General features: G+C 46.7%; 1 protein-coding gene across 2 annotated transcripts in view; it reads right to left on the bottom strand.

Annotated features, from left to right (window-relative positions):
• The window catches only part of LOC139455693 (zinc finger SWIM domain-containing protein 7-like), a 41,247-nt gene that overhangs the window by 10,347 nt on the left and 18,039 nt on the right, over positions 1-12,861 (bottom strand). For both annotated transcript variants that reach the window (XM_071237244.1, XM_071237243.1), the window contains exons 3-5: positions 11,898-11,919; positions 11,398-11,500; positions 9,151-9,229 (exon numbers count right to left, since the gene is read on the bottom strand). In XM_071237244.1, coding sequence (XP_071093345.1) covers positions 9,151-9,229; positions 11,398-11,500; positions 11,898-11,919 — 204 coding nt within the window. The remainder of the gene's footprint in view (positions 1-9,150; positions 9,230-11,397; positions 11,501-11,897; positions 11,920-12,861) is intronic.

The following is a 12,861-nucleotide window of genomic DNA, read 5'->3' as shown; positions in this document are numbered from 1 at the left end:
TACAAATACAAAATCTCCATACAACTAGTGCTAACAATATTTACTTAATGAAACTATACTCTCTCTCTCTCAAAAAAGGTACGGGATCATGAAAAGCATCCTATGAATAGTCGTCAGAAAAAAGACCAGGTTTGAAAAATGACTGCCCCTACAAACCTGAAACATTGCATGTGGACCACACAATTCCTCCAAGCACATGGGTAGGGGGTCATTCTTGACTTTGACACTTCAGTAAGAGGAGGTCGTCCATTCGCTCTGTGCCATTATTATTATTGATTTACATTGTCCACAGTAACACCTAAGCTCTCGAGTTCAGATTACATGGGATGAAAGGCTGAAGGCTATTGGCATGCTTAGACCTCAGCGAGAGGTAGCCTGTATGTTCAATGTGTCTCATCCTGTGATTTTCAGTTCCCAATTAGTTGTGTGGATCAATTGTAATAAAGGCTCTATTCTTGGAATTATTAATAATGATGAGTATTGTTTGATAATTCCTGCAAATACCATACCTCTGTTACATCATAGCCCAAGCGACTGGTGGGTTCTGACATCTAGTATTCCTGGAGTAGCTGACAGTATTTGTCTATCCATAAGAGATCCAGACCATAAAACCTGGATCACCATGAAGGACAAAATACTTGATAATTCCACTGCCTCCAAGTGACATCACTTCTGGTATAAATGACATTACATCCAGTCCTGATGACATCCCTTCCAGTACTGAACACATCACTTCCATCATAATTAAGTAATGTTTATGTTCTGTTCTGATGACGTTTTTCAAGTTTTATTATGTCACTTCCAGTTCTGATGACGTCACTTCCGGTTATGATGTCACTTCTGGTGAACTTGATAATCAATTCAAGATCTTATAATGTGATTCCAGCCACTAACCTATGATGATCTGCTCTACCCCCAGTAGGCAATATGATCAAATGGTTAAATTACATTCTAAAGCTGATGCTGCCAGAAATCCTTCAGGTAGACAAGACTACTGGGCGTTCAAAGCTGGTTGACAAAGCTTTGATTTCATGGGCTGTCACGGCTCCTAATAGTGGAGAGGGAAGTTGTGCATGACAGTAACTTTCAGTTATAGTGGGGAAGGTATTTGGGGTTTTCACGTCCTCTAATGTTATGATCTCATCAGACTGTTAAGAACATAGTGGCTTCCAATGTTCAAACCATCGTGATGAAGTAATGAGGCTAAGATTGATCTGTAGGACTGAGTTTGTTGTGGCAAATAAATCCAGGTGAGTGGTGTCACACTGCAAAATTATCCAATCCGGCTATCTTGTTCCCTCAGGAAAGACTGTCTGTTAAGATTTTGTATCTTCCTGCGATATGACACACCTCAATCCTGTATCTGATCGAGACTGCTCTGCCAAAGAAAAATGTAATCTTTTTCAAACAAATTCACAGATCTTGTTCCCCCTTACTTCAGGATATATGCCACCAATGTGGTGTTTGTCCATAGCAACTTGGATCGATGATGATGTTTCCATGACATGAGTGTGTAATATAAACTTGTTCTCATCTTGAGACAATTTTAGTTGGAGATGATTCTTTTTGTTGTCTGGAAAGTTTCCTTGGACTGTTAATCCATCCATGTGAGCTCCCCTTCCTGCACTAGATAAGTCTGTGAACAGGCGATGTTTGGGTGTTAATAGCCCAGTTAAAGATTTTCTTTGTGCAGCTTGGCCCCGGAGGGGTATAACATTTGGTCGTAGATGATGGACTGTATGATCCCCAACATTCTGGCCCCTGGAATGTAGGCTCCTCTTCAACTTTAGGCTGTAGTTATGGCATCAAATAATACAACTGCTAATTCAATTCTGAGAGGGAAAGACTTGGTTCGAAGATGTCCACTGACTCAGTCAAAACGCCCACATACCTCAATGTCCGACATGTAATCCGATCTGTCATTGTCCCAAGAAGATACATAGGCTGTTGTCTACGTTTCAGTGGAAACCACTGATATTGATGTAAGCCATGATCAGTGGAGTTCCATGGTGACCAGCCCCATATGTTCTCTGGTGATGGTCTCCCGAACAATCAAATCAAATCTTCTTTAGAACCCATGGATGGCAGCGTTCGCTTGTCATCCTGAAGAGTGAGTGAGTGAGTGAGTATGGTTTTCGACTCTTTTAGCAATATTCCAGCAATATCACAGCATGGGACACCAGAAATGGGCTTTAAACATTGTACCCATTAGGGCTGGGACAGGTAACTCGGGTAACCGGCTCGGGTAGCTAATGAGTAGGAAACGGGTACCCACAGGACTACCCGGACCCGTGGTTAGTCATGTGATGTATAGTTTAATGACAAAAATTATCTAGAACTCTGTGGATACACTACAAGTCACTAATGTTCGCATGTCTTTCTGTCATGCGCCCATTGCTTCTGTTTTTTCATATGGTTGAATACAGACAAAACCTAAAATTCAGTGTATACATGACCAGATCGTTTAAAACATGTATGTAAATACGTTTTTGTCTGTGGTAAAATAAAATCCCAATCGAACATTTTGTATCTCTTGAGAGCTACAGTCGGTACCCGGGTAGGGTCGGGTAATAGGGGTGTGTGTACCCGGGTAGTAAAATTTGGACTCGTCCCAGGCCTAGTGCCCATGTTGGGAATCGAACCCATGTCTTTGGTATGACGAGCAAACCAGTAGGCTACTGCCCCTCACACCGAAAACCCGGGTTTGATTCCCGACATGGGTACAATGTGTGAAGCCCATTTCTGGTGCCCCCCCCCCCCGTGATAGTGCTGGAATATTCCTAAAAGAGGCATAAAATCAAACTTACCCCCTCACTCACTAAACTTTATCAACCAAAATAGGAGATTCTCATGATTCTATAATGCTAATTTAAAAACTAGAGATTATTTTAAACTAACAGTGTGACAAACTAGTAAAAGTTTGCTACATATATATTCTCAGGATTCTTTTTGAGATGTTGACTCTAGCACACTGTACGAAGTCCACCTGGGTCTGCCTCCCTTATACAAACAGTCGACGACGTCCCTTCACTCACCTGAGAACCTGTATGAAGTCCACCATGGTCTGCCTCCCTTATACAAACAGTCGACGACGTCCCTTCACTCACCTGAGAACCTGTATGAAGTCCACCTGGGTCTGCCTCCCTTATTCAAACAGTCGACGACGTCCCTTCACTCACCTTAGAACCTGTATGAAGTCCACCATGGTCTGCCTCCCTTATACAAACAGTCGACGACGTCCCTTCACTCACCTTAGAACCTGTATAAAGTCCACCATGGTCTGCCTCCCTTATACAAACAGTCGACGACATCCCTTCACTCACCTTAGAACCTGTATAAAGTCCACCATGGTCTGCCTCCCTTATACAAGCAGTCGACGACGTCCCTTCACTCACCTTAGAACCTGTACGAAGTCCACCATGGTCTGTCTCCCTTATACAAACAGTCGACGACGTCCCTTCACTCACCTGAGAACCTGTATGAAGTCCACCATGGTCTGCCTCCCTTATACAAGCAGTCGACGACGTCCCTTCACTCACCTTAGAACCTGTATGAAGTCCACCATGGTCTGCCTCCCTTATACAAGCAGTCGACGACGTCCCTTCACTCACCTGAGAACCTGTATGAAGTCCACCATGGTCTGCCTCCCTTATACAAACAGTCGACGACGTCCCTTCACTCACCTTAGAACCTGTATGAAGTCCACCATGGTCTGCCTCCCTTATACAAACAGTCGACGACGTCCCTTCACTCACCTTAGAACCTGTATGAAGTCCACCATGGTCTGCCTCACTTATACAAGCAGTCGACGACGTCCCTTCACTCACCTGAGAACCTGTATGAAGTCCACCATGGTCTGTCTCCCTTATACAAACAGTCGACGACGTCCCTTCACTCACCTTAGAACCTGTATGAAGTCCACCGGGGTCTGCCTCCCTTATACAAGCAGTCGACGACATCCCTTCACTCACCTTAGAACCTGTATGAAGTCCACCGGGGTCTGTCTCCCTTATACAAGCAGTCGACGACGTCCCTTCACTCACCTTAGAACCTGTATGAAGTCCACCATGGTCTGTCTCCCTTATACAAGCAGTCGACGACATCCCTTCACTCACCTTAGAACCTGTATGAAGTCCACCATGGTCTGTCTCCCTTATACAAGCAGTCGACGACATCCCTTCACTCACCTTAGAACCTGTATGAAGTCCACCATGGTCTGTCTCCCTTATACAAGCAGTCGACGACGTCCCTTCACTCACCTTAGAACCTGTATGAAGTCCACCATGGTCTGCCTCCCTTATACAAACAGTCGACGACGTCCCTTCACTCACCTTAGAACCTGTATGAAGTCCACCATGGTCTGCCTCCCTTATACAAGCAGTCGACGACGTCCCTTCACTCACCTGAGAACCTGTATGAAGTCCACCGGGGTCTGTCTCCCTTATACAAGCAGTCGACGACGTCCCTTCACTCACCTTAGAACCTGTATGAAGTCCACCATGGTCTGTCTCCCTTATACAAGCAGTCGACGACGTCCCTTCACTCACCTGAGAACCTGTATGAAGTCCACCATGGTCTGCCTCCCTTATACAAGCAGTCGACGACGTCCCTTCACTCACCTTAGAACCTGTATGAAGTCCACCATGGTCTGTCTCCCTTATACAAGCAGTCGACGACATCCCTTCACTCACCTTAGAACCTGTATGAAGTCCACCATGGTCTGCCTCCCTTATACAAACAGTCGACGACATCCCTTCACTCACCTTAGAACCTGTATAAAGTCCACCATGGTCTGCCTCCCTTATACAAGCAGTCGACGACGTCCCTTCACTCACCTTAGAACCTGTACGAAGTCCACCATGGTCTGTCTCCCTTATACAAACAGTCGACGACGTCCCTTCACTCACCTGAGAACCTGTATGAAGTCCACCATGGTCTGCCTCCCTTATACAAGCAGTCGACGACGTCCCTTCACTCACCTGAGAACCTGTATGAAGTCCACCATGGTCTGCCTCCCTTATACAAACAGTCGACGACGTCCCTTCACTCACCTTAGAACCTGTATGAAGTCCACCATGGTCTGCCTCCCTTATACAAACAGTCGACGACGTCCCTTCACTCACCTTAGAACCTGTATGAAGTCCACCATGGTCTGCCTCACTTATACAAGCAGTCGACGACGTCCCTTCACTCACCTGAGAACCTGTATGAAGTCCACCATGGTCTGTCTCCCTTATACAAACAGTCGACGACGTCCCTTCACTCACCTTAGAACCTGTATGAAGTCCACCGGGGTCTGCCTCCCTTATACAAGCAGTCGACGACATCCCTTCACTCACCTTAGAACCTGTATGAAGTCCACCGGGGTCTGTCTCCCTTATACAAGCAGTCGACGACGTCCCTTCACTCACCTTAGAACCTGTATGAAGTCCACCATGGTCTGTCTCCCTTATACAAGCAGTCGACGACATCCCTTCACTCACCTTAGAACCTGTATGAAGTCCACCATGGTCTGTCTCCCTTATACAAGCAGTCGACGACATCCCTTCACTCACCTTAGAACCTGTATGAAGTCCACCATGGTCTGTCTCCCTTATACAAGCAGTCGACGACGTCCCTTCACTCACCTTAGAACCTGTATGAAGTCCACCATGGTCTGCCTCCCTTATACAAACAGTCGACGACGTCCCTTCACTCACCTTAGAACCTGTATGAAGTCCACCATGGTCTGCCTCCCTTATACAAGCAGTCGACGACGTCCCTTCACTCACCTGAGAACCTGTATGAAGTCCACCGGGGTCTGTCTCCCTTATACAAGCAGTCGACGACGTCCCTTCACTCACCTTAGAACCTGTATGAAGTCCACCATGGTCTGTCTCCCTTATACAAGCAGTCGACGACGTCCCTTCACTCACCTGAGAACCTGTATGAAGTCCACCATGGTCTGCCTCCCTTATACAAGCAGTCGACGACGTCCCTTCACTCACCTTAGAACCTGTATGAAGTCCACCATGGTCTGTCTCCCTTATACAAGCAGTCGACGACATCCCTTCACTCACCTTAGAACCTGTATGAAGTCCACCATGGTCTGCCTCCCTTATACAAACAGTCGACGACATCCCTTCACTCACCTGAGAACCTGTACAAAGTCCACCATGGTCTGCCTCCCTTATACAAACAGTCGACGACATCCCTTCACTCACCTGAGAACCTGTACGAAGTCCACCATGGTCTGCCTCCCTTATACAAGCAGTCGACGACGTCCCTTCACTCACCTTAGAACCTGTACAAAGTCCACCATGGTCTGTCTCCCTTATACAAGCAGTCGACGACGTCCCTTCACTCACCTGAGAACCTGTATGAAGTCCACCATGGTCTGCCTCCCTTATACAAGCAGTCGACGACGTCCCTTCACTCACCTTAGAACCTGTATGAAGTCCACCATGGTCTGTCTCCCTTATACAAGCAGTCGACGACGTCCCTTCACTCACCTGAGAACCTGTATGAAGTCCACCATGGTCTGCCTCCCTTATACAAACAGTCCACGACATCCCTTCACTCACCTTAGAACCTGTATGAAGTCCACCATGGTCTGTCTCCCTTATACAAACAGTCGACGACGTCCCTTCACTCACCTTAGAACCTGTACAAAGTCCACCGGGGTCTGCCTCCCTTATACAAGCAGTCGACGACGTCCCTTCACTCACCTGAGAACCTGTATGAAGTCCACCATGGTCTGCCTCCCTTATACAAGCAGTCGACGACGTCCCTTCACTCACCTTAGAACCTGTATGAAGTCCACCATGGTCTGTCTCCCTTATACAAGCAGTCGACGACGTCCCTTCACTCACCTTAGAACCTGTACAAAGTCCACCGGGGTCTGCCTCCCTTATACAAGCAGTCGACGACGTCCCTTCACTCACCTTAGAACCTGTATGAAGTCCACCATGGTCTGCCTCACTTATACAAACAGTCGACGACGTCCCTTCACTCACCTGAGAACCTGTACGAAGTCCACCATGGTCTGTCTCCCTTATACAAGCAGTCGACGACGTCCCTTCACTCACCTGAGAACCTGTACAAAGTCCATCGGGGTCTGCCTCCCTTATACAAGCAGTCGACGACGTCCCTTCACTCACCTTAGAACCTGTATGAAGTCCACCATGGTCTGCCTCACTTATACAAGCAGTCGACGACGTCCCTTCACTCACCTTAGAACCTGTATGAAGTCCACCATGGTCTGCCTCACTTATACAAGCAGTCGACGATGCCTTTCACTCACCTGAGAACCTGTATGAAGTCCACCATGGTCTGCCTCACTTATACAAGCAGTCGACGACGTCCCTTCACTCACCTTAGAACCTGTATGAAGTCCACCATGGTCTGCCTCACTTATACAAACAGTCGACGACGTCCCTTCACTCACCTTAGAACCTGTATGAAGTCCACCATGGTCTGCCTCCCTTATACAAGCAGTCGACGACGTCCCTTCACTCACCTTAGAACCTGTATGAAGTCCACCATGGTCTGCCTCCCTTATACAAACAGTCGACGACGTCCCTTCACTCACCTGAGAACCTGTACGAAGTCCACCATGGTCTGTCTCCCTTATACAAGCAGTCGACGACATCCCTTCACTCACCTTAGAACCTGTATGAAGTCCACCATGGTCTGCCTCCCTTATACAAACAGTCGACGACGTCCCTTCACTCACCTGAGAACCTGTATGAAGTCCACCATGGTCTGTCTCCCTTATACAAACAGTCGACGACGTCCCTTCACTCACCTGAGAACCTGTATGAAGTCCACCATGGTCTGCCTCCCTTATACAAACAGTCGACGACATCCCTTCACTCACCTGAGAACCTGTACGAAGTCCACCATGGTCTGCCTCCCTTATACAAGCAGTCGACGACGTCCCTTCACTCACCTTAGAACCTGTATAAAGTCCACCATGGTCTGCCTCCCTTATACAAGCAGTCGACGACGTCCCTTCACTCACCTTAGAACCTGTATAAAGTCCACCATGGTCTGCCTCACTTATACAAGCAGTCGACGACGTCCCTTCACTCACCTGAGAACCTGTATGAAGTCCACCATGGTCTGCCTCACTTATACAAGCAGTCGACGATGTCCCTTCACTCACCTTAGAACCTGTATAAAGTCCACCATGGTCTGCCTCCCTTATACAAGCAGTCGACGACGTCCCTTCACTCACCTTAGAACCTGTATAAAGTCCACCATGGTCTGCCTCACTTATACAAGCAGTCGACGATGTCCCTTCACTCACCTGAGAACCTGTATGAAGTCCACCATGGTCTGCCTCCCTTATACAAACAGTCCACGACATCCCTTCACTCACCTTAGAACCTGTACAAAGTCCACCGGGGTCTGCCTCCCTTATACAAACAGTCGACGATGCCTTTCACTCACCTGAGAACCTGTACAAAGTCCACCGGGGTCTGCCTCCCTTATACAAGCAGTCGACGATGCCTTTCACTCACCTTAGAACCTGTACAAAGTCCACCATGGTCTGCCTCCCTTATACAAGCAGTCGACGACGTCCCTTCACTCACCTTAGAACCTGTATGAAGTCCACCATGGTCTGCCTCCCTTATACAAGCAGTCGACGACGTCCCTTCACTCACCTGAGAACCTGTACAAAGTCCACCGGGGTCTGCCTCCCTTATACAAACAGTCGACGACGTCCCTTCACTCACCTTAGAACCTGTATGAAGTCCACCATGGTCTGCCTCCCTTATACAAGCAGTCGACGACATCCCTTCACTCACCTGAGAACCTGTATGAAGTCCACCATGGTCTGCCTCCCTTATACAAACAGTCGACGACATCCCTTCACTCACCTTAGAACCTGTATGAAGTCCACCATGGTCTGCCTCCCTTATACAAGCAGTCGACGACATCCCTTCACTCACCTTAGAACCTGTACAAAGTCCACCGGGGTCTGCCTCCCTTATACAAACAGTCGACGACATCCCTTCACTCACCTTAGAACCTGTACAAAGTCCACCGGGGTCTGTCTCCCTTATACAAACAGTCGACGATGCCTTTCACTCACCTGAGAACCTGTACAAAGTCCACCGGGGTCTGTCTCCCTTATACAAGCAGTCGACGATGCCTTTCACTCACCTGAGAACCTGTATGATGGACAGGAGCAGTATATGCTGGATGTATAGCAAGCGTAAGGTGTGCCTGAACTCCCGATTACCTGTATACAACACAAATACAGATTGTCGTGAGTGAATAACACATCTTACAGCAGACTTGGAGACTAGCTTGCAGTGGAATGAAGCAAATTGAGGATGTTGTGGATGGAGGAGATAGAGGGTGGTAGCAGATGGAGGATGAAGTGGATGGGAGCAGATGGAGTATGTAGTGGATGGTAGCAGATGGATGATGTAGTGGATGGGAGCAGATGGAGAATGTAGTGGATGGAAGCAGATGGAGTATGTAGTGGATGGTAGCAGATGGATGATGTAGTGGATGGAAGCAGATGGAGGATGTAGTGGATGGAAGTAGATGGAGGATGTAGTAAATGGAAGCAGATGGAGTATGTAGTGGATGGAAGCAGATGGAAGATGTAGTGGATGGAAGGAGATGGAGGATGTAGTGGATGGAAGCAGATAGAGGATGTAGTGGGTGGGAGCAGATGGAGAATGTAGTGGATGGGAGCAGATGGAGGATGTAGTGGATGGAAGCAGATGGAGGATGTAGTGGATGGGAGCAGATGAAGGATGTAGTGGATGGAAGCAGATGGAGGATGTAGTGGGTGGAAGCAGATGGAGGATGTAGTGGATGGGAGCAGATGGAGGATGTAGTGGATGGAAGCAGATGGAGGATGTAGTGGGTGGAAGCAGATGGAGGATGTAGTGAGGGAAACAGATGGAGGATGTAGTGGATGGAAGCAGATGGAGGATGTAGTGGATGGAAGCAGATGGAGGATGTAGTGGATGGAAGCAGATGGAGGATGTAGTGAGGGAAACAGATGGAGGATGTAGTGGATGGAAGCAGATGGAGGATGTAGTGGGTGGAAGCAGATGGAGGATGTAGTGGATGGGAGCAGATGGAGGATGTAGTGGATGGAAGCAGATGGAGGATGTAGTGGGTGGAAGCAGATGGAGGATGTAGTGAGGGAAACAGATGGAGGATGTAGTGGATGGAAGCAGATGGAGGATGTAGTGGATGGAAGCAGATGGAGGATGTAGTGGATGGAAGCAGATGGAGGATGTAGTGAGGGAAACAGATGGAGGATGTAGTGGATGGAAGCAGATGGAGGATGTAGTGGATGGAAGGAGATGGAGCATGTAGTGGGTGGAAGCAGATTGAGGATGTAGTGGATGGAAGCATATGGAGGATGTAGTGGATGGAAGCAGATAGAGGATGTAGTGGATGGAGGATGTAGTGGATGGAAGCAGATGGAGCATGTAGTGGATGGAAGCAGATGGAGGATGTAGTGGATGGAAGCAGATGGAGGATGTAGTGGATGGGAGCAGATGGAGGATGTAGTGACTGGAAGCAGATGGAGAATGTAGTGGATGGAAGCAGATAGAGGATGTAGTGGATGGAAGCAGATTGAGGATGTAGTCGATGGGAGCAGATGGAGGATGTAGTGGATGGGAGCAGATGGAGGATGTAGTGACTGGAAGCAGATGGAGAATGTAGTGGATGGTAGCGGATGGAGGATGTAGTGGATGGTAGCGGATAGAGGATGTAGTGGATGGAAGCAGATGGAGGATGTAGTGAATGGATGGAAGCAGATGGAGGATGGAGTGGGTGGAAGCAGATGGAGGATGTAGTGGATGGAAACTGATGGAGGATGTAGTGGATGGAAGCAGATGGAGGATGTAGTGGATGGAAACTGATGGAGGATGTAGTGAATGGATGGAAGCAGATGGAGGATGGAGTGGGTGGAAGCAGATGGAGGATGGGGTGTACAGTCTACAGTGGGGTGTACTGCTGTCTACAGTGGGGTGTTCAGCAGTCTTCAGTGGGCTGTACAACTGTCTACAGTGGGTGTATAGCGGTCTACAGTGGGGTGTACTGCTGTCTACATTTGGGTGCACAGCTGTGTAGAATGGAGTGTACTGCTTTACTGTCTACAGTGGGGTGTCCTGCTTTACTGTCTACAGTGGGGTGTACTGCTTTACTGTCTACAGTGGGTTGTACTGCTTTACTGTCTACAGTGGGGTGTACTGCTTTACTGTCTACAGTTGGGTGTACTGCTTTACTGTCTACAGTGGGGTGTACTGCTTTACTGTCTACATTGGGGTGTACTGCTTTACTGTCTACAGTGGGGTGTACAGCTGTCTACAGTGGAGTGTACTGCTGTCTACAATGGAGTGTACTGCTTTACTGTCTACAGTGGGGTGTACTGACCTGGTAGAGAGACCTCCCTGAGGGAGATGTCATGAAGCTAACGGCTTTCTTGTCTACAAGATCAAGAGCAGGTAATAATGGAGCTTGGAACACAAACTGCAACCTGAAAGGGGAAAAGACAGGAACATGCTTGAAATGGCTGTATCAAGACATTACTATTCATAATTCATATTAAGAATGATCAGTGATGAAACACTTACTTCTCGATTTTGAGAAATGAGATAAAAACATAATATGATTTATTGATAAAAGCACAACTGATTTTCTTGCCTCACATAAGTATTGATGGACATCACGTTTACATTGTGTGGGGTTCCTAGTACTGTAGTATTAATAAATACCAGGAATTCTGGTGAATGGAGACTGCATCCTCAGACACATGTAGAAATTAGATGTATACCATTTCCTATATATTCCTAATGAGGGTTTTCTCGCCATTAAAGATATCCATACTGTTTATTCAGCGGATCATACAACTGTAAAGAAATTAAAATACTCACGATGACAAAATCTCATCTGTAACTGGAAACAGAATAGAAATACAATGAATCATGTTGACTTTGTTGTGGATGTGTTTCACTACCCCACTAAACAACATTTCAACAGGAGAATGATGGAAACCTCCCTTCTGGACAACATTAACTAGGGAACACTTTGCTTCATGTCAGTTTCAGGATCTGGGTGTGGTTTGCAGTGGAAGACTAAACTAAACTAAACATGAACTTACCTTGTAATCAACTAAACGTGAAATCCCCTTGTTATCAACTAAACATGAAATCCCCTTGTAATCAACTAAACGTGAAATCCCCTTGTAATCAACTAAACGTGAAATACCCTTGTTATCAACTAAACATGAAATCCCCTTGTAATCAACTAAACGTGAAATCCCTTTGTAATCAACTAAACGTGAAATCCCCTTGTAATGTAATGAACAATGAAAATTAATAAGATAAAACGAAATGGATTTGAAACTCAAAGCGAAGTTGCCGTATGTTAACAATGAAAATGGGTAACTCTCTCAACTATTTCTAATCTATTTCTGTACTATTCTAATTCACTATTTTGTAACTTAGAGGGAGATATCCATTTACTACTTGCCCACATGAACGCCAAAAGCCAACTGAAATACACTGTGTCTAGAGCATGCGCATTTTGTGCTCATCCAGCAAGAAGCACGTGCTGCATGCCAACTTTAATGCTTTCCGCGAAGCTGTTGTGTACCCATGAATCAACCACTGAGTCCAGGAACATGACGCTTCAGAACAGGGTGTATAAATATTTAGTGTTCCAAATGGCTTTACATGCAAGAATCTGGTTTTACATAACCAGAAATATGTGATGATCGTATAAGACCATAGATAAGCCAATTTTAACATATTATACCAAAATATGGTATCTGGATAAAAAGATATCCATTTGTTCATATAGTCAAAGCAGCATCCATATCTTCTCTCTTAAACACCA

Source organism: Haliotis cracherodii, unplaced genomic scaffold (assembly GCF_022045235.1).
Source record: "Haliotis cracherodii isolate W230 unplaced genomic scaffold, xgHalCrac1.p SCAF_11, whole genome shotgun sequence".
NCBI classification, from domain to species: domain Eukaryota; kingdom Metazoa; phylum Mollusca; class Gastropoda; order Lepetellida; family Haliotidae; genus Haliotis; species Haliotis cracherodii.
Note: the sequence above shows the minus strand (reverse complement) of the source record. Positions and strands in the feature narration are given on the sequence as shown.